This window comes from Thunnus thynnus, chromosome 7 (genome assembly GCF_963924715.1).
Source record: "Thunnus thynnus chromosome 7, fThuThy2.1, whole genome shotgun sequence".
Lineage (NCBI taxonomy): Eukaryota > Metazoa > Chordata > Actinopteri > Scombriformes > Scombridae > Thunnus > Thunnus thynnus.
The window spans coordinates 7,342,476-7,369,534 of NC_089523.1; the positions used below are offsets into that span (position 1 = coordinate 7,342,476).

Here is a 27,059-nt window from a genome sequence, read left to right on the forward strand (position 1 = left end):
CTCACATTGCCTTACACCACCTCTTCTTCTTTCATTCATTCTGTCTCCTTCCTTTTCTCCTTCCTTCCTTTTTTCTCAGCGTTTGTTACAGATTGCACAGGCAGAAACACAGAATGTTTGTGACAACTAGAGCACTTTGTACCTCCATCCAGAGAGACTGACAACCAACTGTCTCAGAGCAGGTTTTCATTCCCACCAACAGCTCCTCTCCTCCCCAAAACCTGCACAACCAGTGTACTGCTAGAAAGAGTCTGAAAGCAGTTACATAGACAGAAATGATACCAATATATTGTTAAAGTCCTCCACTCAAAAATGTGTTTTTTTTTCTTGTTCCTACAGTTGAATGTTTGCGCTTCACAGTGCAGAATGATGTATGTGCAGAGTTTGACACTAGGAGGCTGTTTTCACATTTATCTGCTGAAATTGGAAAGTTTCTCCATGCTCAGTGAAAATCTGATTTTAAAAGGCGGCCCTACGAGCATGATTTGTGACATCACAAATAGTTTGGATGCCGATCCTGGTCCAATATTCAACTTATACATGTGGAAACTTGAAGTCGCCATTGCATATACACTGAGAATGGACTTGTCAGTATAGCAGGAGACATCTTGTGTCCAGCAGTTCAACTTTTCAAATGAACAATATTTACATCTGGAATTTTTAATGAGAGAGAAGGAGTAGATGTCATTTTAAGGATTTTAATGTGATATTTATACTTTTTTTTTGTGAAAAAATGGACGTAGTCACCGTGACGTCACCCATTGGTTTGTAGACTGCCATTTTGAAGCCTCAAGTTTAGCAATTTGACCGTCGCCATCTTGGATTTTTGGAGCCAGAAGTGAGCATATTTCGACGAAAGGGTGGAGCTGACTCTAGCGCTAGCTGCTAGCTTGGTTAGCACTGTGCATTTACAGTCTATGGTTAACTGTGATAATGCTAATCCTAATGCTAATTTTCACTAGCAAAAAACAGGCCTAAAACCATTGAAACAAAATGTATGTACAAGAAAAACTGAACAACTAATTCCTTAGAGGATCTACAACCAAACACTGAACAAGACCTTTTTAGGCGACCAAAATGTTACAATTAACTTTCATGAACTGAAAACACACTGTCTGGAGGGGATCCTTACGTATTTGTTGGGGATTGTTCGGAATTAGATTACATGCATTAGTTGTCTACAAGAAAACGCTGATGACATTTGTTTATACATCTGTTTTCACAGTAATACTCCTTATGACAGGTGAAGTGATGCAACAAAACAAAATGTGACAAAAAAATATTTAGTAAAATTGCGAACATCAGAAGAACATGTACAGACAAAGAAAATTAAAAATACTGTGAGTAGTGTACATTGAAACTGTAGCTAGTGAAGCTAGAACTAGTGGAAATATATTGAGCGATGGCAACGCCACACTTTTGTTGACAGTAATAAGTTACACTACAAGCTTCTCATAAAAAAATCCATACAAGGCTGCTTGCTTGATTCTCTCCTGAATCAGAAGATGAGGAGACATGGTTGCAGATTCTGTGAGGGAGGTGAAACAATATTTCAATCAGTTCTGAGCTGTTTCTTTTCTATAAGAGAACATAAAATATAGCAATTTAGCATTTGATTGTGCTACTTCTAATAATAGCTACTAATAGCTACTAATAATGGTACATGATTTTAATCAGATGAAAACAATTGCCAACCAGTAAATGGGCTAGAAAAGGACTGAAAATGCCCACACAACAGTACAACTGTCTAGTGTATACAACTGTATACACTATTACACTATGTAATCATGTATAAATATGTTATACGCATTAGATGACATGAGATGTATTCATTAAATATCAAATTTGACAAAATGAGAATTCTGGATTCTGCACAGTTTGCCAGATTAAAATTTAAGAAAACCAGAAAAGCATTACAGTAATCTGTAGCACTAACACAAAAACATAGGAGTGAGTACTGGGCAAACAAATCTTTTTCCTCCATCTCATCTCTTTGACGTGCTTGGCCCTACACTGCAGAATGTGAATCTGGACACCCTTTCCCTTTCTGATCCCTTAGGACCCACAGCCCTTTCCAGCTCCATATAGGAAGCCCCATGCATTATGCATCACCATCCAGGCCTATTTCGGAGCAGAGAAGCAAAAAAAAAAGAGAGAGAAACACAGAGCTTCCCAGGCTCCCGCAATCAGTCCCACAGTTGCTCATGTTTCTGTGGAAAACGAGGTCTCGTTCCGACCATACGGAATTACCAAGAGGAACACATGAAATATTTAGCATTGTCATCCCCTTCTTCCCCTCTCTACTTTCCAGCTCAAACTTCCTGAGGGGGAAAAAAGTCAACAACAAAAAAAAAAGAAAAAAAAAGTGAAAGATGGCAGAGAGCTTACAGTATGTTCTCTGCCTATGATTATCTGGATGCTCTTCTCTGGGGGTGGATAGGTGAGGAAACACCACATGAACTGGTGGAGGTCAGGATCGCAGGATATTCCCCTCAGGGGACGAGATGACATGCGCAGAGGTGGAACATGGGATTTGATTTATGTTCCTTGGAAGCAGTGAGAAGAATGGGCTTGGCTGGTATAGGTTGGAATCAAAGCGCGTGTGCAGGAGAGTGATGATGGTCAGGCAAGGCGAGGCATTTAGCATACATAAATGGACAAACAACCACAGGCAAGCATACAGTGCATGCATATATTCATGACAGGATACAAATGCACAGGACATGGAGTTTTGTTTTGTTTGGTTTTTTTTTAGCGCTTGGACAACAGAATAAGCCTCCACATGTACCTTGCTATGAGAATGTGTCTGTGGCAGCTGAATGGGTCTTATCTATTGACATCAAGGCTGCCCAACCAGCAGACCTATTATTTTGTGTTCTCCTAAGGACTGTACACTGTTTGTGAGTGTGCTGAAGCTATAAAAAAGGTCACTGACCTAGCTTTTGTCCTCTGTCTGAAATTGTAAAGCTTTTCGAATATATATAAAGTGTAATTTTCTGCGTACGTGTGTGTGTGTAGGCATGTGTTCATTCTGTACTCTGTGTACAGTCTCCTCTTAACGTGGCTATTTTTCATCTTGCACTGACGCATGAAACACCATTGCTGAGCATTTTTTCCCCCCCTAGAAAGGCTTCCATAAGGAGGATAAAAGCAAAAATCATTCAATTGTGTGGGAACACTGGGGCCCTTTCAAATCTCACTGGGACATCAAAGCACACAGCAAGCCGCTGCACTATTAGAGTCCATGGGTGGGATGAAAATATATTACAAATATATCTACTATCTGCTGAAATCCATGACTAGGCTTTCATAACAAAGTGCAGAATTTTACAGTCATTTAACTCCACTGAGGATTGTGATTAATCTGACCTTTGATGTTTTGAAACAACAGGGAGGCGGAAGAGATGGGAGAGATGAGGAGGCCGCTGGGGGATCTGCACGGGGTTTTAAAGATTTAGTAATGCACTGCTTTGAATGCCACACTAATGAAGCAAATTGAATTGAATCAGACAGGATATTGAAAGTGTATTGCGGGGAGTGACGCAGCATGCAAGCACAATGCACAGCAACTTACTGTTAAAAGATTAGGCTGAGATGGAGGGATAAAACAATGAGCTCTCAGAGGAAGAGGGGAGAGATGAAGAGTCGTAGGAAATAGAAGAGCAGGGTTCGTTCACAGCCTGTTGACCAGTGTATACGATGTGTGTCTGAAATGAGATCCAGATCTGCACAGAGCGTGTTTGCTGTTGCCCACGTGGTCAGAAATGTTGAAACACATTCACACAGACATGTATGATGTACTTCCAGAGAAGTCATCAGTGTGCATGTGTGTATGAGCGTGTGTGTGTGTGTGTGTGTGTGTGTGTGTGTATGTGTGCCTTTAAGGTTATGGGGCGCAGGATGTGCCATTAGGTGTGAATTAGGCAGAATTAAAAATGAATCTGCTGTGCATTATTAAAACTACCCTAATTGCATTTGCATAAGTTTATCAGATGCTATGTAAGCGTGCGATGCATGCAAACATATGTGTGCATGTGAGCGTGCATGCATGCGCAAGAGAGTGCAATCCCTCTCACTAAAAGGATTGATGCTTAAAACAGCTATTGCCTCTCTTTAGTTAGTTCATATAAGTTACACATTTCCTCCAATTCACCTACTAAAGTAACAAACCATAGACAACAGATTTCTACCAAGTCAGCCCTCGGTTACCAGATGGCTGTGTGTCATCATAACTTTGATCTCGGTGTAACATGTGGTAATGTTTTGCACACAACTCAGGAGGATACTGTTGCCTGTTTTCATGAGGAGCTATGACTTATACGTAGCAACATTGCCCCTGTGTGGTGAAATGAAAAAATGCTCATGCAATCCTGAAGTTGAGTTAAGGTGAAGCTTGATTTAAAAAAAAACAAAAAAAAAACAACCAGGATATCAACAATCGAGTTTCCTTGACAGGTTGCCAGTACGTTATAAATCAGTTAATCAGTTACTAATCACCATGATTCTTAATAGACTGCTGATTTACTTTTATAGCACATTGTGTAAATAGACGTAGTTGAGGTCAGCTGCATTGCTGCGGTGTACATACAGCATTGTATGGTAATTTATTAGTCACAAGAATAATACATTGAATTAACATCTTTTAACCGATCTATAAATAAAGTTTCTTTCTTATTGTACAACTTGATGCTGACTGTATGCAAAGTAAAAGTGCAATTCATTACAGCAGCATTATAAATTGTATAAAATGAAAGAACTTGTACCAATTTTCTATTCAGAATTTCAAATGTAACCTTTCTCAAACATTTGTGTTTCACTGAATTTAAAGACATATCATTTGCAGGTAAATTCATTTGATATGTGGAAAAAAAAGAATACAGTATTCATTTTAACTATGTAGTAGCATTGGAAATGTCTGGGGTTTTTTTGCCATTTGCTGGCAGCACAACAAGCTGTAAACACAATTTAGACAGTATTATACAGCATTATCACTTTATAGAGTTATTATGGAGAACTTGTTAGCTGACAGTTGGGTACATATACGTCCGGCTGACACACAGCAACATTAGCGTTTATTTGGTAGCATGTTTCTGCAAATGTGAATCCAATATAAACTCTCCTTTTAGCTCTGTTTTGCTCTACACCAACTCCTGACAAGAATATCAGTGTTTTTAGCTGCTAAATGATCCTCTGTGTTCACCGTATAATTGCTAACTTTGTCTGTCTGCTCTTTGGTTCTGGGCAGTCAGAGTTTTTCACTGAAAACAGTTGTCTCCTGCTACAAGAGACAAAGCTGATGAGAGAGGAGAGACTGAACCAAAACATTAAAGTTTTAGGTCATAAAAGTTTGGTAGTAATTTTCTGTGGGTTTGTCACCACAAGTGACACCTTTCACTTAACCAGTTGTCATTTTTTCTTTTGTTAATTTAAAAATATTGATTTAACTTGCTACACACTTCTACAATACCTTACTTGATGATGCTATGGGTCATTTAGTGTATGTACTGTATATTAATTGATAGTAATTCATATGTAGGGGGAAAATATGCATCTTATTGATCACAGATAATATATAATTCATTGTCATTTCAAGGTGAAAGTAATGAGTGCAGTAAGATATTGCGTGACGGATTAGTGTAATCGTATATTCAGGCATCTTATCATCTCTGATAAAGCATGACACACACCGCCCGCCTCACCTTTGACCCTCCACATACAGCCCTATCGCCAGAAGATCAAATTGGCATCTGTCAGATAGGGCACTATAGTGCTGCAGTTGTGAAACCATATCACGACCACAGCATTTTTTTTTTTTTTTTTTCACTGTATGCTCTTTGAAAGCACTTCAGCTCCTCTGAAAGAGATCCAGAGAGAAAACTGTATTGATTATAGCTGCTGCTGAGAGACAGTCTCTGGTGATGTCTGAGATAAAGAACAGAAGCAGGTATTAGATGGCAACGCAAAATCCATTTCACATTTCTTAAACATAAATAATGAACTGCAGTTCATTATTTATGTGAAGACTGTGGCCTTGACCCATACCAATCAGCCACTTTGCATAAGCCAGCAGCTGGGCTCCTTGGACATGTAACACACAAAAACAGGGGGATGAGTAGGTACACAGAAACTCTTTTGTTGATAAAGCAGCTCCAGCTGATTGAGACATAGGTGTTTTATCTTGAACTGATTCCAAAATAAAGAGTGAAGAAACTTCTGAGACATTTTTTGTGAAATAAGGATTGAACTGCGGTCTTGTGGAGTTGCATTTGTGTCAACAAAATTTCTCCCAATGAAGTTAAAAACTTTGTTCTCCGACATGAAACCAGAAAGGGATCTTTCCACTGCAAGCCCCAAAAGACTTGAGACATAAACTTATGAGCAGTCAACAGTCAACTGAGGTAATCAGCACTCGTCTCTTTCCCTGCTTATGCCAGCATTTTGAAATGAGTGATTGCAGATGCTGGCTTGCTGGGAGGAAATGGGTAAAAGTGCAGTAGACTAAGTGCATCCAAGTCTATGTGCGCACACTTATAGCACAGACACACAAGTCTGTATATCCAGGTTATATGATATTTGTATCAACACACAGTCCATGTAGAGAAGTAGTGTGTTCACAATGCACAATGTAAGCCTGAACTTTACATCACACACCAAACACACACACTGCCCTTAAGGAATTATCAGGCGGACCCTGTCCTTTGGTCCACACATGCACACGCACACACACACACACCCACACACACAGAGTGTATATAAAGGGCTGGTTCCTTGAGCTGTCAGTCTGACAAACGAACCTAAAGACAAGCTGCTACCTTGACTCACAGACCAGTCAAAAATGCCTGCAGACTATAATGGACGTTGGGAGATGGTGAGCAACGAAAACTTCGAGGAAGTCATGAAGGCCCTCGGTGAGTTGCCTGCATACTGCCTGCTCTTAATTTTGAGATCTTGAATTGGTTAAATGAAGGTATAACGTCAAAGAAATAGAGAATATGGCTTGTAACCCTCATTAAAACACATAGATCAATTAGACGGTAACCTTTAAAAATGCAGTCAAGTGAGAAGGAAGGCTTGAGCAGAAACTGTGGATGAGAGAAGAGTCTGAGTGTGACAGCAGGAGCAAGAGAGAGAGAGAGAGAGAGAGAGTGTCAGTGTGAGGGAGAGAGAGAAAGGAAAAAAGAAGAATGCTGTGGCACTGCTTCATTTCCTCATTGAGCTGCTGTCAGGCCAAGTTAACCTCCACTCTGAGAGCGGTTGCCGTCTGTTACCACGCCAAATAAATATTGATTCACTCCTTTCTGCATTTTCATCCTCCTGATCCCAGAGAAGGAAGACAGATTCCGACCCTGGATCAGGCAGCAGGCCAGCTCATAATTTGAAAGAAAAAAAAAAAAAAAAAAAAAGAGCACCATTGATCAAGCCCAGAAACACTTTTCATTATTCACGATTCTATCTGCAATTCATAAAACAACCCCGGTACACTGAGCTCACACAAATCCGGGGGAATCCTGAATGCCTCGTTCTTCCACGGCACCTCATTTCCATCGAGCGGATGGGAAAATGACATCCTTATGGAAATGGGTCAAAAATATCATTTAGATGGGTAAATATAGGGGCCTCATCTGTAAGAGTGATGGGAAGAAATTGAATTTTCACTTGAGGGCAAATGGGATATGAATATATCAAAATGGTCAGGGTGGGTGGTTTTCTTTGGCAGGGCCCAATGCTGAGCGGGGCGGAGAAACTCATTTAGGCCTATTCTGACTGGGAGCAAGGTCGTTTTTAAAGGGTAAATGAGACTGTCAGAAGACCAGTGGGCTAGGAGAGGAATCATAATAAGTGGCCTGTGGTGTCATGTGTGTCTGTGTGGATGTGTGCTTGCGGTGCATCTGAGCAGTCATAAAGTAGAAAAAAAGTCAAACCACATGCCAAACCAGGATGAGATTTTTTTTTCTTTTTTTTTTTTTTCTTTTTGCAACTCCATAAAGCTCTTGCCAAATTGTGCATGTGTTCATGCTTGCAGACATTGACTTTGCCACCAGAAAGATCGCTTCCCACCTGCATCAGACAAAAGTGATCGTCCAGAACGGGGACAAGTTTGAAACAAAGACCCTGAGCACCTTCAGGAACTACGAGGTCAACTTCACCATTGGAGAGGAGTTTGAGGAGCACACAAAGGGCCTGGACAACCGGAAGGTCAAGGTGGGACCGTTTTCTGAGTTTTTGAAAAATATTTTTCACTGAATGACTGAAAGTAACCGTATATGCATTGACAGCAGTTATAAAACAGTAGTTTGAATATATTTATGTGATGTTACAGACGCTGGTTACCTGGGATGGTGACAAGCTGGTGTGTGTTCAGAAGGGAGAGAAGGAAAATCGTGGCTGGAAACACTGGATCGAAGGAGACATGCTACATCAGGTAAGAGCAGGAGGGTGACGCACATGGGACACGGCTGTAAAAGTTTTGATATGTTCCCCAAGAAATGAAATATTCCTGTGTGGATATTGCTGCAGCAGGAGCTTGTACATGTAGACACAAGTTGGCCACACTAACCAAACACCAATAAAAATATAAAAAGAAAAAACACTTTCTCTTGTCACTTTGCCTGACGGAATCTCTTCAAAGCCTCATTTAGATCAGATTGATTTGTTTCATATCTGTAGGCAATAACAATAAAACGAGATAATGAACCATCTGTTACATCATGTTGGACTGCCAGTCTAAAGGTCTGTTTCTTCTCTTTCAGGAAATCACTGTGCTCGACAAAGTCTGCCACCAAGTGTTTAAGAGGGCATAATAAGATGGGAACAAACTATCACTGCTCAAAACTGTCGTGTATTGCATGTTGCTGTCTATTTATAATGTGACTGTGAAGACCTGTAATAAATTGATTGAAAACAGTTTTCTTGTTTTTTTTAGTTTCCTTTTCTTTTTCAAGTATCACTTTTGGGACATTTTGTTCGTGGCAGATTCATGAGGCCGTGATTCTCTATTGTATGGAAATTATGACTTGAATATACAAAATCATATGAAGAGAAAGGCTGTAATGTACTGCAAAAAAAGTCGAAATAAAATTGGTTGCAGTATCATATAACAAGCTGAACTTCTTAAGATGTTCATGGCACACGTGATTATTTTAACCCGTGGTCATATGTTTGCCTTCGCTTTAGTAAACTGTGGGGATTTAGATTTAAAGAGTCTAACTGGTGCTTAGTGTGGTTGTAGCCTGCAGTCTGTACTTTTTGCAGTGTGGAACGAGCTCACGGGCAGGTACAACATGTTCTGCCTCTCTGCCGGATCTCCAGCTACTCCACACAGGAAGCGCTGCAGGATCCACGTCGCCAAAAGAAGCAGCGTCAAGTCAGACAGCGGCAGACAGATGTAAACCGGAAGAGGGGAGATCTGTCGTCAAAATTAAACCGCCAATTTACGCAACAGCATCGAATTAAATGATTAAAAAATATATTGGAGTAAAAACAAACTCTTGTTAGTTACATAATTGTCACTACAAAGTTACAGCTTTGGGAAAGCACTGGTATATCACTTTCAATTTATAAATATTACAGTTTAATGTGCACATTGTGAAATAACACATGCATATATTGGATATTATTATCAAATGTCAATCTAAGCTGGCTGTATATACTGCACATAAACCACATAAGGCATGTGTATATAGTCAGTACAGTTACATTACACATATTTTATTGATTGATTGCACTTCCACACACACTTGTACTGTTTCATCCCTTTTTACAGTAACAGTCTGATCTTTACATTGTCTTTAACAATGTGTGTCCATTTGTTGTTTAGATAAACACACATGTAACTATTATATCTATGATACAACACTGTTCTTTGAACTGCGTGTAAATATGTTAAGACGAGGCAAATTTCTGCTATGAGTAAACATTACTGGTGACTAGTTTTCTCTTAATTTTGCTGATTAATAGTGAAAACTGCAAAATAGAATTTGAGTTTTACGTTAAATATGTTTATGGCTTTGTCATTTTACTTCCACACATAATTTTCCTTATAATTTTATGTGGTTCCCAAAAGTTTTCGGTCCTTACTGCTTTGAAGTTTATTGTGAAAAGTCATACCGGACGTAATCTTGTTGTTAGTGTGGTTCACTTGTGACAAAAGTTTTCCTAAGCGATCCACAAACGAAGCCCGACGAGGGCAGCTGGGAGGCCGGTCTGTTCAGTGTACAGCACCGCGGACTTACGGACGTGGAAACATGGTAGGCGAAACAAACAAGCAAAATACTTTATAAAATGTAGTTTGTTTGTTGTTTTCTTGTTCTCATGTCAGTGGAACATGACTTTATGTGCTTACAATAACTTTTATGCTTAATTTCAAAGATTAGAAATGCAAACTCCATGCAAAACATACAGTACAGTACGATTCATTCAGCAGCCACATGCAACAACAGCTTTTACAAACTCCAACAATTTAATGATCAACATGGTTAAACCAGCACAGAAAAAAAAACATTTTTGCATAATATGACAAAGTCTTTAGATTTGTTTGCAGGGGATTTACATTTTCATATATTAATAATATAAGCTGATTAATGAAAAGTCTTAATATATTCATTGACATGAAAAGACTTGAAAGGACCCAGTCATTCTGGAGCAGGCATGCATAAAAAATGTGGAATGGGAAGTATCAACAGACACGCCCCCTCCATAACTATCTCCAAAACCTGTTCGAGTAGAATTAAATTGAAATACTGAAATCGCCCAGCCTTCACAGATATAGGTCATTCTGAATAAAAAAGTGTCTACAGTGCAAAACCTGCTATATAGAATATGATGTTTTTAAATACAGACTGCTTATTGTCTTCTTGTTGAGTGTTTTTTTTTTTACATAAACTGTCTGTTGTTGAGAGGAGCTTCTTGGGTCATCATGTGTCTTCCTTTTTGTCTTTCTCCCTCCGTAGCCTCTGCGGTTGGACATCAAGCGGAAGCTGACGGCTCGGTCCGACCGGGTGAAGAGTGTGGATCTGCATCCCACTGAGCCGTGGATGGTGGCCAGCCTCTACAGCGGCAGTGTGGTGGTCTGGAACCATGAGACACAGGTCACTATCAGTCAGACACACACTCATCTAATCACTCAATCACTTCACTGATCAATCACCTAATCACCCATAGAGTCATTCCCTCAGAAACACAATCAACTCAACTTTCTGATCTTTAAATGGATGGAAATACATTCTGTGTAATGTTAATAATCTTGAATTCTGTTTGTGTGTGTGTTTGTTTGTGTAGACGATGGTGAAAATCTTTGAGGTGTGTGATCTGCCTGTCAGAGTGGCTAGGTTTGTAGCCAGGAAACACTGGGTGATTGCTGGATCAGTAAGTATTGTAACTCAGTTGGAGAATATATATGTGTGTTAAATGTTTATGAATCTTTTCCATATCTGAAGTCAGTTGAATTCAGTTGCTTTATTTTTCCTCCTACATTAAACGGTCATGTTTGAACAGTCATCTGTTACTTTTCCTTTGTGTGAGCACTCACTCTGCGAACACTCACTCCTTTTAGATGTACTTTCATCAATCACTTGTTGAGGGCCAAATGCACTTATCAATCTGTTTGTTCCCCCACCAGGATGATATGCACATCCGTGTGTTCAATTACAACACTCTGGAGAGAGTTCACATGTTTGAGGCTCACTCTGACTACATCCGCTGCATCGCTGTCCACCCTACGCAGCCCTACATCCTCACCAGCAGTGGTAGGAAAGAACTACACCCACACAAAACACCCCAAAAACCACGTATTTCTATAGAGGTTCCTTGAAGTGAAAGACTAAAACAAGAACACACTCATGGACAAATAGTTATGAATTGCTCTGATATATTTGTTAACAATATATTCTGCTGTCCAGTAGGTCTAGTGTATGTGCACTTTCTAAATCTATCTAAAATTGAGTGCATGAGGGGTTTTAAGACCTTCAGCTTTACTAACTGTATACACTCATTGTCATATTTTATGTGTGTGTATCTTTTTTAGACGACATGCTGATCAAACTGTGGGACTGGGACAGAAAGTGGGCATGTACTCAGGTGTTTGAGGGACACACGCACTACGTCATGCAGATTGTCATCAACCCCAAAGACAACAACCAGTTTGCCAGCGCCTCGCTGGATAGAACTATTAAGGTGCACACACACATATGTAAACATTTTTAAGAGCACGCAGAAGATTGCTTTAAGGTACAAACATGACAAAGGTGCTGTGAAGGTGAAGGTGAAAGAGACAAAAAGTAGGATCATTTCCTTCACAGCCAGAAGCAAAATTCACTGTTCAGTTTGTTCCACCAGTTACAAAAAATGGACACACTGATATTTATAATGCATCCATCAAATACCCTTAACTCATCCTGTAACTCATACTGCATCAACTTATCTTGCTTGCTCACTGTCCCATACACTATTTCGACATGTTTCAACTTTGAAGGTGTGGCAGCTGGGCTCCAGGACCCCCAACTTCACTCTGGAGGGCCATGAAAAGGGAGTGAACTGTATTGATTACTACAGCGGAGGAGACAAACCCTACCTCATATCAGGGGCTGATGACCGCCTGGTCAAAATCTGGGATTATCAGGTATTTTCTTTTGCTCAGCATCCTGTCCATCTGTCAATTTGTTAACTGGGGATTAGACATAAGCTATAATAGTACTATGTATGTAAAAATAGATGTAACAGTGGCAGTAGTAGTAAAGAGTAGTGCAACTGAGTAACAGTAGTGTATTTCTACAGTGCAGTGTATCAGTTTTCAAAAACGAAATATTTGTCTACAATTCATGGAATTTTTAAAACTAAATATCTAGTTTTAAAAAAAACCTATGATGTTGGCTTGTCTGTGATCAAATAAAACATACATGCACTCCAGTAGCATTTTATACTTCATGTTGATGTTTAATGTTGCATTTTGGTAGTGTACGCTCATTAATAGTGTCTACATAAAAACACATAATAACATACAACACTTTTCTATAGTACTGAAGTATTTTAATAGCATTTTGTGATGAGTGTTTTTGCTGTCTGTGTTCTCCTAGAACAAAACTTGTGTTCAGACCCTGGAGGGTCATGCCCAGAATGTGACCTGCGTCAGCTTCCACCCCGAGCTGCCAATCATCCTCACAGGCTCTGAGGACGGTGGGTTGTGTGATTTAATGGAGCATTTTAAACACAGACACAGACTAACTATATAGTACAGTTAGCACAGCATTATTGTTCTATTTGACTCTCTATTTTTTCATTAGGCACTGTTCGAGTGTGGCACTCCAACACCTACCGACTAGAAAACACACTCAACTATGGCATGGAGAGGGTGTGGTGTATCTGTGGCCAGCCTGGCTCCAACAGTGTGGCTTTGGGCTATGATGAAGGAAGCATCATCATCAAGGTATACTGTGCTGTTGTTTTGTATATAGCACTATTTATCTATATCTATATTTTCATATATTATGTTTTAGGCTTTATGTACTATACTGTACTCAAGAATAGAAGGAACTGCAACTCCTAAATTAAAGGGCTGATTACAAGTAGGCCAACAGGTCAAGAAGGGTCATGATCTTACAGCATTCATGTGACTATCAAACAATAATTTATCTTAAGAATAAAGAGCTAATGAAGAAAACAAAACCTATTCCAAGCACTTTAAATCCATAGGAAGAGGATGATATGAGCCAAAAAAAATTTCAGCTTTTTATACATTTTGAGATTAAACATCATCACGTAGTTCACGTTTTCCCCAGTGCAGTTTACAGGCCAGTTTAACTTCTGCACCAGGTCCAATCAATCAGCGCTTGGGTTGGGGTCAGTAATCTTGTGTCAAAAGAAAATTGAACATTAACATTGAATTTTAAACTGCAAACGGCACCTCAGGTTGTTAAAACATCCAAATATTCAAAGAAAATAGAGGACATGACCTTTCTATCTGCATCAGCAGCTATCAGCAGCTATGGGCAGTCACCTGGAGTATTATAGCAGATAGCTTTGTGTAAGCTGATGGAACATTTATTGACCTGTGATATTCAAATGGCGCCCCTCCTTTAACACAATGATCTTTTCTCATCTATTTTTCATATCTTGCACCTCATCCTCCTCTTTCCTCTCCCTCTCTGTCCCAGCTGGGTCGGGAGGAACCGGCCATGTCCATGGACTCAAGTGGGAAGGTCATGTGGGCTCGCCACTCTGAAGTGCAGCAGGCCAACTTGAAGGCCATGGGAGAGGCAGAGGTCAAGGATGGAGAGAAGCTGCTGCTGAGTATCAAAGACATGGGTAGCTGTGAGATTTATCCCCAGACCATCCAGCACAGCCCCAACGGGAGGTGAGAGACCAGACTGTAGATGGAAACAGTGTTGATGACAGTATATGTGTAAACCAATCAGAGGACATTTACTGATTCCTTTATACCTGGTGAAAATATGTTCCATATCCAGATTTTGCTGGATCTTGACTGTATACTGTCATGTAAAGTAATATATGCCCCAAAAATCTTTTTTTGTTTGTTTTTTTGTTTTTACTATCATAAAAATGCATGCTTGCTTGGTGCACTTTGTGAGCTGTATTTTTTCTTTTTGTATTGGCAGGTTTGTAGTGGTGTGTGGAGATGGGGAGTATATCATCTACACTGCCATGGCCCTGAGGAACAAGAGCTTTGGCTCAGCTCAAGAGTTTGTTTGGGCGCATGACTCCTCACAGTAAGTCTGAATTCCTAAACATTTTAACCAGTCGGAACTGTACCACATACTATATACCACAGGTAAGTCACTCCATTTTCAGGTGTGGCATTAAATGTGTGCATCATATTTACAGGTATGCTATAAGGGAAGGAAACAGTATGGTCAAAATCTTTAAGAACTTCAAAGAGAAGAAGGCTTTCAAACCCGACTTTGGGGCTGAAGGTGAGTCCATGATTTGATCTGATGGAAAGCTGTGTGGGCAAATAGTATTTGTTCTTTATTGTATGAAATGCTAACAATTTCTTTGTCTAATAGGTATCTTTGGTGGCTTCTTACTGGGAGTGAGGTCAAACAGTGGCCTGGCCTTCTACGACTGGGAGAACGCCGAACTGATCCGCCGCATCGAGATTCAACCAAAACATGTGAGTCGTACTCTGATAATGAATGTTACTCTTTCAAGCGCTGGCCCCCTTATACTCCTTGTTATTCTATTGTTTTCCTGTCTTTAGATCTTCTGGTCTGACTCTGGGGAGCTGGTGTGCATCGCCACAGATGAGTCTTTCTTTGTGCTGCGCTACCTGCCAGAGAGAGTGGCAGCGGCCCAGGAGTCCAAGGAAGAGATGACGGAAGATGGAATCGAGGACGCCTTTGAGGTCAGAAACCAATATAAGTGTATTTTTGTTTGACTATGCTGTAATTGAATAGTGGAGTGATGTTTCTGGAAGCTCAAGATACTCTGGAGAGGAATTATTTTTTAAGTCTTCTTATCTTGTTTTCCTGTGCTGAGCAGGTGCTGGGGGAGGTCCAGGAGGTGGTGAAGACAGGCGTTTGGGTGGGAGACTGCTTCATCTACACCAGCTCTGTTAACAGACTCAACTACTATGTTGGCGGAGAGATTATCACCATTGCTCACATGGACAGGTACGATGCATGTACATGTGCACTGTCAGCATTACATCAGGTCCATCCGTATGCCCGGCATGCTGGAAAAATGTACTTATGCCATTTAATTATGGCTTTTAATCCACTTGATGTCTCGTGTCATCCTCCCTTCTCTTCCTTCTACTTTCTATCTGACAAAGCCAAAACATAAAACATTCTCAAAGAAGTGGCTTTAAATGTATATTAAAAGCAGATTTTCTTTTGTGTAGGACCATGTATCTGCTGGGCTACATCCCCAAGGACGACCGTCTGTACCTTGGAGACAAGGAGCTGAATGTTATCAGCTACTCCCTGCTGCTGTCAGTACTGGAATACCAGACAGCCGTCATGAGGAGGGATTTCAGCACGGCTGACAAGGTTCTCCCCACAATCCCCAAGGAGCAGAGGACTAGGGTAGCCCTCTTTTTGGAGAAACAGGTATGTGTGTCCTCTAGCCTTTGCCCTTGGAAGTGCACACTCATCTCTGTGCTTTTCTTTCTGCTTGAACTGATTATAAATTCAGGTTTTTATGAATTCGCTATTTAGAGAACATCAGGCAACCAGATGGGGTACAACCTCTGGGCAGAATTCTTGTGTTTCTTTTAAAGTGTATTTAATCCAGGGAATGTTTTGCTTCTCACACAGTCTCTTCTACTACTTTATACTTGAAAGTTGTGTACTACTTATTTAGTCTTCTACTGTTGGCCATTGTGCTTAAATAAAAATGAGCTTGTTGTGTATTGTGTTGCTTACATTGTGTAGGGCTTCAGACAGCAGGCCCTGGCTGTGTCCACTGACCCAGACCATAAGTTTGAACTGGCTCTGCAGCTGGGAGAGCTCAAGACAGCCTACCAACTGGCCTTGGAGGCAGAGGTCAGAGCACACACACACATACACACACACACAAAAACAAGACACAAGCTGTGTCACAAATCCACACTACACACTAATTCTAAGCAGGTTTTCAGTATGTAGGGAGCACTGGAAAAGTGACAAAATGAATTAAACTCAAAACAGTCATTATGCATACTAAAAAGCCCTTGAGTTTTAAGTGTGCTGTACACACTGTTCCCCCACAGTGCAATGCACAAAGGAAATGGAGGAGCTACTCACAGCTGGAAAAAGTAAAATAGTGGATGATGGTGAAACATCTACAGGAACACCTCAGGAAACAACTTTGTGGAAAAAAAACACGTTGCTGTCTTTTTGTTAGGTTTAACTGGCCGATTTCCTTTGCACATTGTACTTGCATCATTTCCTGCAAGTATAAAACAATGTAGTGTGTTGATTTCTCATATACTCAAACAGTACACTATGAAGATTAGTATATAGTAAATATTGTAGTTATTAACTAGTATGTTGTACTGTACTGGGACATTTCGAGACATTTCACTTAAAACCACAGATGCCGACATCATCATGGCACTAGAGGAAAAGTCAGAGATCACTGAAGTCAGTGGGATTCAACCTTTGTACACCATGAATTCCTGTACAAAATTTCAATCAATCAATCCAAATTTCAGTCAGTGGGAAAACTATGCAATAGATGTTGACACTGGCTGACACTCCACTAGCATAGCTAACAGCTATACATATGTAAATGTATAGAAGGTGTTGCGACTTTAAGAATGACAGTCCGGAGACTTTAAATGCATTACCATGAGCAAACATTTACTAGTAACTGATAATACGCAGGAAAATGTATGAAGAATCAGTAATTTTTACTCTAGAGGTCTTACAAGGTGAGTCACAACCCGTACTTAGTAACTGCTTCACAGTGTGTTGTTGTTGAGGCTCATGCTTTTCTCCCTGTGATAATCCTCTCTCCTGTCTCTTTGGCACCTTGACATGTGGCGGCTCCAGTCAGAGCAGAAATGGAAGCAGCTGGCAGAGCTTGCTACTACAAAGTGCCAGTTTAGTTTGGCTCAGGAGTGTCTACACCAAGCTCAGGATTATGGGGGATTATTGCTGCTGGCCACTGCCTCGGGCAACGCCACCATGGTGGGAAAACTGGCTGAGGGGGCAGAGAGGGATGGCAAGACCAACGTGGCCTTCCTCACCTACTTCATGCAGGGGAAGTGAGTGTCTGAGGAGTAGAGGGAAGAGGAGGGGGCTGGGAAAAGGAACTATGTTTGAACCCAAATTTTAATGAATATGTTTATGTTCACAATTTTTTAAATCTTTTATTTATTTTTGTCATGACCATTTTTTGTCTATGTTTGCTCAGATTGGACAAATGTCTGGACCTTCTCATCAAAACAGATCGTTTGCCAGAGGCCGCATTCCTGGCAAGAACATATCTGCCCAGCCATGTGCCAAGGTAAAGTTGTTTATGTGTAGATGAGTGTGCAGTGTATACAATCTGTAATTTGTAATAAATACCGGCATTTGCTAAATTTTTCAGGTCCAAATCAAAATCAGTGGAGGAATAATGCTATTCCTGAAACTTTCTGATGATAGAAAGAGTCTGCATGACTACATCTGTGTACAGTATGTGCATATTTGCATTATGCATCTCCACTGAGCTGTATATCACTCCCTTCCTCCAGGGTGGTGAAGCTGTGGAAGGAGAGTCTTTCCAAGGTCAACCAGAAGGCAGCAGATGCTCTGGCTGACCCCACCCAGTACAGCAACCTGTTCCCTGGCCTCCAACAAACCCTGTTGGCTGAGCAGTACCTAAAGGAGACTCATGTCAGGGTCAGACCTGCTGCAGAATATCCACTCATCATGGTCAGTGGAAAAGTCAGAAGAACTGTATAAGAAAACTTTTATTTACCGAGGTGTGCTCTGATACAAATATGTGCACAGAATTTGATTAATCGCTGCATAAGTTGACTTCATACTTTGAGCATCAATCAAAGATCAAGTATGTTTGAGACCTAATCTTGTCTATTCCTCTATTTTTCAGCCCAATGAGGACCGCAATGTTCTGGAGGAATCTGCAGGTTTTGTGACAAAAGGAGAGATCACTGAGCCAGAGGTGAGGACCAGAATCTACACCTCATGCTTTCAGACATGCACCTCTTAGCATAAATGTGATGTCAATTTTGTATATCGCTCTCATGCCTGAATGACTGCCCGAGTCACTTTTAAAAGTCAGGACGACAGTCTTACCAAGTCGGACCTAGTAACATTTCCAGAACACACCAACACAGCATGTCTGAAGTGAATGTCATCACATTAACGTAAAGGCTGCAGCAGCACAATGTCAAATACACACAGAGATTAAATGCATGTCTTGTTCTGCCTTCTAAAAGCACAGTCATAAATTCTGTTAATAATATTATTCTCATGTCAGATCAGTCTATAAAAAATATTTTTTCCATTCTTAGTGCAAGGAAAAACCTCTCATACAACCACAATAGTAATCACTTTCATCCCCGCCAACTGTATGAAATTACACATCTCCAGTTAAACACTTTGTGGATTAGTGAGAAGAGCGGGCAAGTGTCCCTCATACTCATGACAGTGGCAAAATAAGTTTCAAAATCTGTCACTGATACAATCTGTGTGAGAACAGACAACACCCTTCCTTCCTTCATATCTTTAAACTTTGTCACTCACAGCTGTTTTCAGCAGTGCCACCCACTCCTTCATGTCTGAACAAAGCAGTTACAAACATTTACTGAGAAGACACCTGCTTTGTGTGACTGACTAAAGGCCATCACTTCAACAGATAGATACAGGCAGCAATGTTACGTATTGCATGTCTGAAAAGGGCTCATCATTTCAAATAGTCCACCAACTCTATGACCCAAAATTGTAAATTAATACAAAAACTAATTGAATATCTGAATTCGAAACAACAGAATGGTAATTCTGCTTGGTCTGTTTACAGGAAGTGGTGGAGAGCATGGATGAAGCTCTTGTTGCAGCAGCAATAACAGAGGCTGCACCTACAGAAGCGGCGTTAGTGGAAGAGCCCATACTACAAGAGCAGGGGTCTATTGATGCTGCTTCAACAATGGAAGAAGAATCCATCACAACCGCAGCACCTACTCTGCCTGTCACCATAACAGAACAACATGTTGACCCAGAACTCGCACCACCAGTGTCCTCTGAGGTGGCTGCATTTGAACCGGAGGTGGAGGTGGAGGCGGAGGTGGAGGTAGAGCCTTCAGTCTCAGTAGAGGAGCCTATCGTAGACATTCCCCCCGAAGAGCCAGAGATGGAGCAGTCCAGTCCTGTGGAAGATATTGGGTCTCCGGTTGAGGAGGAGGTTCTGGAAATGTCTCCAGAAACTGCTGTCATACCTGCTGCTTGTGGTTCTGAAACTTCTCTTAGTGAGACAACATCAGAAACCATCATGGCAACAGAAGAAGCACCAAGTGAGGCAGTGGTGACAGAAACCATAGCAACAGAGGATGCTCTAGTAACCACTGCTTTAACAGCTGATATTGATGTAACAGCATCAGAAGCTATAGTAACTGAGGGAATGCCTGTTGATGAAGAACTGGAAGAAGATATAGTCTCTTCAGAAGCACCAACCATTATAGATGTAGCAGCAGCAGCAGTACAAGAGACTCCTGTTACCGAGGAAGTACCACCACCCGTAGCGGTGGAGGAGCTCATTACTTTTGATAACACAGACAGTCCAGTGGTGGATGTGCTTGTTCCAGTCCCAGTCCAGAGTTTTCCAGATTTGGCCGATGACCCACTTTTAGACCCACTTGGCGATGCGATACCAGTATTGAAACCAGTCTCAGCACAAGAGGAACAAACCACAGCACTCCCAGTAAAGCCAGAGGACAACCTGGAACCTGCTGTGCCTCTGCAGGCTGAGCCAGAGGTTTTATCCCCAGCAGCAGCAGCTCCTGCAGTGGAGACTGTGGCGGAGGAGGCAGGTCCCGAGGGAGCGGAGGAACCAGCAGAGGACCTTGAGGCGGAGCTGAATGATGAGGTAAACAACATTTTTCAAGTTTATGACCAAGATTAATAAATTCGGGAATACAGTCATGTGAAAACTTGTATGTAGCCATGAACTTGTTGTTGCTCTGAATACAAAATCAGAACCTCCAGGCCTTTTGACTCTCATCCACTGATATTTTTCCCCTGTAGGTGCTGGATGATCTGGATCTGGAAAATTTAGACCTGGAAGATATCGACACCACGGATGTCAACCTGGATGAAGATTTCTTAGATGACTAGAGAGAGATATCTTTCATGAGTCAAAACCTTTCAACTTTTAAAGCAGTGACCAAAAAAAAAAAAAAACACAAAGGGCTGATTTCGTGAACAAGGTGAAACTATAACCTGACTACAATGCCCTTTTAAACTTATTTCAAGTTTATCATTTTTTTTCTTTGTTGTAGGAATTAGTAACATTAAGATGCAACTTGGTGGCCTTTTTTACAATTCTTTTGCTATGTTGACATATTGTAACCACCAAGAAACAGTTTTATTAAGTATTAGTAGTTTAAGTGTCATCAGTTCACAGTACCAATCTAGATATTTGGGGATTTCTATTTTCTATTCTAGGTGACTCCTGACTGCAATTTACACCATCATGAAAAGTCAGTAATAATTACTCTTCGTACCTCTTTTTCTTCATACCTCATGTAACACCACTGTCAATCAGGGCATTATCAAAGCCACTGGTGAATTCCCCATTCTTGAGCTGAAATTAAAACAGTTTATTTTTCATAAAAGTGCTTGAGTTTAGCTGATCAGAACAGTATTTTACTTTTATGTGGTACAAGGCTGCCTTTATGTCTGCCAATTGCTGTGTTCTCTACATAATAATGCATTCTGAAATGTTGAACAAACCCCCACTGGGTTGTATTACCACTTTGTGGTTTTAATATTTTGTTGCATGTTTACTTCTCAAAACCAAATCAACACATACTGCTGCTTTCAGTTTATCAAATAAACTGATATGAAATCTACAGTATGTTGCTGTTACAGGTTTTTTTAATAATTGTTTTTCTCCTATAAAAAAATCCTGATGGATGGTACTGTTTACCTAGACTTGAAAAGTGAACTTATGTCAATAAAGTTCTTCACATCAGCGAGGCCTCAAGTTATTTTACTCCATCACATCACACAAGTACAAAGATCTGTTTTATTTTGTTATGTACATCGTTAACTTGACACATTTGCTTTGACGCGGAGCTCCAAATGGAATACATACATAGACAATTTCTCTCCATACAGTAGGTTTCCATGCAAATTCCTCAAATTGACTGCCGTGAAGTATATGGCTTTCTCACAGTCATGAATCACATTTTACTCTTCACCCCAAACAGCGAAAGAACTGAATGCAATCATATTTTAGATATGGGAGGCAAGTTTCACGTTGTCCTTTCTGGATGTGGGTATCATTCCTCATGGATGGATTTGTATATTTCTATCTATGAGGGAGCCAGTCAGGCAGCCGAGCTCTCAGCAGCAGTCTGTTCATATGCCTGCAGGGCCAGCTCGATGTAGCCCGACCTCTGCGACTCCTTCTGGGCATAGATCTGCAGGGACAAATTTTAAAGGTCAGCGAAATGAATAGAATTACTTGAAAGTTGTGGCTGAGTACATAACTGACTAGAAATAAGACTGTAGAATTGCAGTATTTATTGAATTGGTGGCGTACTTGCTTAGAAAGTGCTTCACAATCAACCATGACTAAATGAGAGGCCTTGCATGACAGTGACTGTAGTGGGCAGACACCCATGTCTCCTGCTGCGAACCTTTCACATTAAATGGCTGTCATTCTCAATGTCCATCCCCTCTGCTTCAAGGCCAAGGGGCTGTGAGCACTAATAAGACCTGATGTGTCCTGGGCCTGGCCCCGCAGTTCCCACGCTGGAGAAAAACCCAAACCTCCCGCACAGGAAACCTTAGATGAGACGGCCTTGACTTGACCTCTCAAGAGCTACACTGACTTCTGATTTACCCTAATACCCGCGGGACAACATTTATATGACCTGGACAATTCCTGGATAAAATGTCAATATTCTATATACACATAGGGAAGTGAGTAGAAGGGTAAAAGAAAAAAACAAGGAGTCAGGAGATATTTTTTATTGAGTATGTTCTCACCTTCAGCAGGTCTGTGCCAGTGGCCTGCTGGCTGGCGGCTTCCTGGGCTGATTCGCTGTGAGGGTGGATCATGTGGAACAGAGACACAAGGCTCACCGCATCCTGGATCCTGAATACACACACAACAAGGACTTAAGTCAGAGCTCTTTGCCATCAGGTATACTATCAGTGGCGTGTTGCTCAATTTAAAAAGAACAAACAAAGATTTTGAAACCACATATTCCAGCCGGCACATCCGTTACGCTAGGGTTAAAACAGTCTCACATAACGGTCTTAAACATGCATCCATGCATAATTAACACAAACTCACAGTTCTCTCTTCAGCATGTCCACAACGAGCCCATCCACCCTGCGAGCATTCACCAGGTACCAGGCCATTCCTCCAAAGTGTCTGGTGGAGCGCAGCAGCTCATATTTGCTATGCTTGTCTATGTCTTCATAAGTGGCTGCGTGCACCTAGACACAAAGCACATTTGATTGCATATAATTGAATGCAGACCTCATAGTGATTTTGTCTCATTTCTTCACACTTGTCCGAGCTGATGTTTCACCTTTTTCACAGACTGCGGTTGTCACTGTTTCAATGAATAAAATATATCCCACTAAATTCACTGCGTGTTGTCGATTCTCAGCGCAATGCTGTTTCAGATTACATCAAATTCACAAGTTTCCATTCTACCCCCCCCGCCCACCACCCCCTTCTATTTTACACTACAGATCAAGTGACCCAAAGAAAACATAGAAAGTGACTGAGGAAATTTCATGGTTGTACTGGCTTAATACAGTCTACAGTTTCCAGCACAGTTGGTCATCAGGTCAAAATAACAGGAAGTTCAATGTCATCCTACCCTGATGTATTCTGAAGAGTCGGGTTCAAATTGAACCAGACACAAGTTCAACACATCTTCATGACGGTCCTGAGAAAACACCATCTGATGGAGAGAGAAGTACAGAGTGAAAATTAAAGTCTCTGGAGATTTGTTGGACACACATCTCTACCAGTTTATAGCAGTGAGCCAGATGATGTCAAAGCAAGAAGATCACAGGTGTAATTAATCCCACTAATGCTGTCTCTGTTCAACTGTGTGTTCAAAAGTGTTCCAGTAAGTCATGTCAGTGATCCTGCAGGCGCAATACCAGGGTGCTGTAACTGAATTATTAATGTTATTAATTACACCTGTACTTCTCCTGCTGTGAGAAAAAGTACCTGAGCTGTGTCCCATTTCCATTCTACATACTAATTTTAAGCACATCTTGAACACATGGTGTGTTCACACTGGGAAAGTGACAACTCAAAAAAATCATAAGAAGAGAAAGTGCCTGTATGAAGTGCTAATAAACAGCTGGTAAAAAGTAAAATATTCACATCTGCAAAATGTATCAGATACAACAAGTTGCAGAGAAAACAGTATGTACATGTACAAGCCTCAGACCTCAGGTGTACAACATTAGCTTTAATTAAAGGCAATTAACTTGGAGGGTATGCTGAAATAGGCCTTTTTCAAAGAAGATATTTTGACTTGTCATTTTAAGAAAAGCACAGGTGTAAACCATTTTCCATTTAGCTGCATCAGTTTCAGGGTCCTGGTACTGTGCAAGCTGGCTCACTGTCACGGCTTACTGGGACACTTGAACAGAACTAAGCCATTGTTAATGTCATTAGAAACATCTGTGTTTTTCCTACTGAGATAAGTCAAAATGTCTGTTGTGAAAAAGGTCTATGGCAGGAGCTTAGAGGAAAACAAAGTAGAAGAAAGAAAGACAAGAGAGCTGAGGGACAGACACTTTCAGTAACTTAAGCAGGAGGGATAAAACACGTCTCTAATAATCAAAAAAGAATCCTTTCACACTTTCTTACCTTGAGGTTCTCCTCCTTGAAGATGAGAGGTGCTGTGAGTTTGCGTCCTTCCTTTGGGAAGTAGACCTGAACGAGCCGGTCTCTCTCCTCCCAACTTGCCTTCCTAAGAGTCCCGTTGGGTTCTCGTACAACAATGAACCTCTCCTGAGGGGAGGAACAATTATAACATTATATAGGTAAGGGGTAGATTTGAGCAATGTAAAATCCTTCTGAATCCATCAACAAAGTACAAAGGTGAGTCCTAGACAATCAAAGATCTGCAGGTTTGATCAACTTAAATGTAAGACTTTGGGGTATATTTATTATATATACACTTTTAAATATATATGTAAAAGTAAAAACATAAGGGCAATTAAATAATACATTAAAGAAACAACCGAAACTATCAACACCTAAGTTTGTGTAGCATCACCACCAAAAAACAGCAAGGCTGATACCTCCAAAATTGGATACACAGTTTAAAATGCTTTGTGTTTTTACAGATACTATCCCTAATCTTGTTAAAACACACTCAAATCCCCATTTTTAAATTTTCAGCCTGACCTTCTCTTATGTTAATGCTCTTAAAATTGTACTAACTCATTAACTCTGCTGTGGCACACACCAAGAAATAACACTTCTAAACCCCAGTTACACACATGCACATAAATAAAGCACTGTGTGTCTACCCTGTGTGGGATGTTGTAGGTGATGTCTGTGAAGACGTATTTGGCCGTGTCCATGCCATCCAGGATCTTGTCCTCAGACAGCACATCGTCGATGGGCTTCCTCTCCGGTAAGACAGGGGGCATCTTAAGCAGGTGCTTAGCCTGCTCTGTGGCTAACTCCACCGCCTGGAAACACACACAAGACTCTGTATGACTCAGCTGTTACTGAGGCATGATGTGGGTTTGTGATTGAGAAATGATGGTGTATTAAAAGGGCACCTGTGCCAACTGGTCCTCGGTCATGAGTTTGTAAGTGGGCGGCCTCAGCTCCTGTTTAATAGGTCGGAACACTTTCTGCAGGTCCAGGCCTGTTATCCTGGTGAGGATGTCCTGCACAGCTGGATCTGTGAACTGGGGCTTTGCATGGTCTGAGAGGGCTGGAGAGAAAGACACATTACTTAATAACTTGTACAAATGATAAATAACTGAATAAGAATACTTGAAGTAAACTAAGTGTATAAGCTACCTTCAACTGTAACAATGATTTCTGTTAGAGATATATTGAAAGGTACTGGAATGTAATTGTAACAGAGTTAATTAAACAAAGGACATTATAATAGCTCTTCCGTCTTGATCAGACAGGCTTCTATGTGAATCACTCCTTATCCACTGCTGTTTGGGAGTTTGGGGCCACTGAGGGGTCTTTGTGTTTTTCTGTAAGGTTTCATCGGTTTTTAATCGTTTGTTTGTTTTTATCTCTTGTATGACCTTTAATTCCTATTTTTCTTAATACTATTATTGTTTTATTATTTTATTTTCTATTATTCAGCTCTATTATTTATTTATCTGTGATGATTTTACATCACTGTCTCTTTGGGTTTGATTGTATGTAAAGCACGTTGTAAACATTATTTTAAGAAAAGTGCCATACAAATAAAGATCAGTGTTATTATTGCTCAGATGAAAAAACAGACAAATCTCCTTTTTAATATCACCATGTTTTGCTAGCTGCCTTTCTCATCAATAAAAGCTGTAGCAAAATGTAGCCTATTTCAATTCATACGTGTCCGCTCGTCAACCGCGTGTACCTCTCAAGATTAAAACTCACTTTAAAATGAATTTGAATTTAGTTACAGTCATTTTCCTGTCAAATATAGGCGCAGTCGAGTAAGCTAGAAAAGCACTAAGAATCAAAATCTTTAGATTTCATCACAGAGATAACTAATTTACTGTAAAGCCGAATGTATACAAGGACTCCAACGATTTGTAAAATAGATTAAACACCTTTCAGCAAGGTCTAGGTCTCTGCCAATACATAAAGCAACATTAAACAGACCAGATTTGTCAACAGAGTTTGACACGGATCCTATCGAGGCGAGCGAAACACGTTACAAGGTCAGTGTTATAATTAGGAGTTTTACTCGGTTACAATGATAGCAATGACAGCCTACATACCGTTATCTTGTGTTCCGCTACAAAGCGTCCTGACGCTACATCTAACCAACATTTGCTGGCTCCTCTGAACATTTTTCACCCGATAGTAGCTTCGAAATAAGCACCGCACGGTACCGAGCCCCGCCATGTTTGTTACTACGTCACCGAGGCGACCCGACCTTTCACCTTACAGCCGAGCGGTCATGGGATATGTAGTGTTTATGCGGCTTTATGTAGCCTCAACATTTCATCTGTTTATGTTCCTTTCCCGTTGCTTATCATTGGCCATTTTATCACCAGTATAAAAATAGACAAAACAAATAGACCAAGAAGTGAGAAACTTTAGGTTGTCAGTGCTGCTCTGCAATTTTATCTGTGGCACTTTTTTATGAGCAAAGGTCCTTTAACTTTGGGACAAGCAAACATGTTCTAATGTAATAGGAAAAAATGTAAGAACAAAGACACATA

General features: G+C 40.6%; 3 protein-coding genes across 3 annotated transcripts; 2 read left to right on the plus strand and 1 right to left on the minus strand.

Moving 5' to 3' along the window:
• The first annotated feature begins 6,736 nt into the window (after positions 1-6,736).
• LOC137185718 (retinol-binding protein 2-like) lies at positions 6,737-8,904 on the plus strand. Its single transcript, XM_067594047.1, has 4 exons — positions 6,737-6,908; positions 8,024-8,202; positions 8,321-8,422; positions 8,751-8,904. The coding sequence occupies exons 1-4, from the start codon at positions 6,836-6,838 to the stop codon at positions 8,799-8,801; spliced, it is 405 nt and encodes a 134-aa protein (XP_067450148.1). The 5' UTR covers positions 6,737-6,835; the 3' UTR covers positions 8,802-8,904.
• Positions 8,905-10,073: 1,169 nt separating this feature from the next.
• LOC137185719 (coatomer subunit beta'-like) lies at positions 10,074-21,630 on the plus strand. Its single transcript, XM_067594048.1, has 22 exons — positions 10,074-10,247; positions 10,950-11,087; positions 11,278-11,364; positions 11,618-11,744; positions 12,023-12,171; positions 12,470-12,616; positions 13,071-13,170; positions 13,278-13,420; positions 14,148-14,347; positions 14,610-14,720; positions 14,836-14,924; positions 15,018-15,124; positions 15,212-15,355; positions 15,493-15,623; positions 15,854-16,061; positions 16,386-16,496; positions 17,487-17,701; positions 17,851-17,943; positions 18,173-18,353; positions 18,532-18,603; positions 19,462-20,523; positions 20,682-21,630. The coding sequence occupies exons 1-22, from the start codon at positions 10,245-10,247 to the stop codon at positions 20,769-20,771; spliced, it is 3,708 nt and encodes a 1,235-aa protein (XP_067450149.1). The 5' UTR covers positions 10,074-10,244; the 3' UTR covers positions 20,772-21,630.
• A 36-nt stretch (positions 21,631-21,666) lies between these two features.
• On the minus strand, positions 21,667-26,771 carry mrps22 (mitochondrial ribosomal protein S22). The gene is made up of 8 exons (XM_067594049.1): positions 26,613-26,771; positions 25,437-25,594; positions 25,179-25,343; positions 24,511-24,654; positions 23,501-23,584; positions 22,963-23,108; positions 22,653-22,761; positions 21,667-22,081 (listed from the first exon to the last, which is right to left on the minus strand). The coding sequence occupies exons 1-8, from the start codon at positions 26,737-26,739 to the stop codon at positions 21,989-21,991; spliced, it is 1,026 nt and encodes a 341-aa protein (XP_067450150.1). The 5' UTR covers positions 26,740-26,771; the 3' UTR covers positions 21,667-21,988.
• Positions 26,772-27,059: the final 288 nt, after the last annotated feature.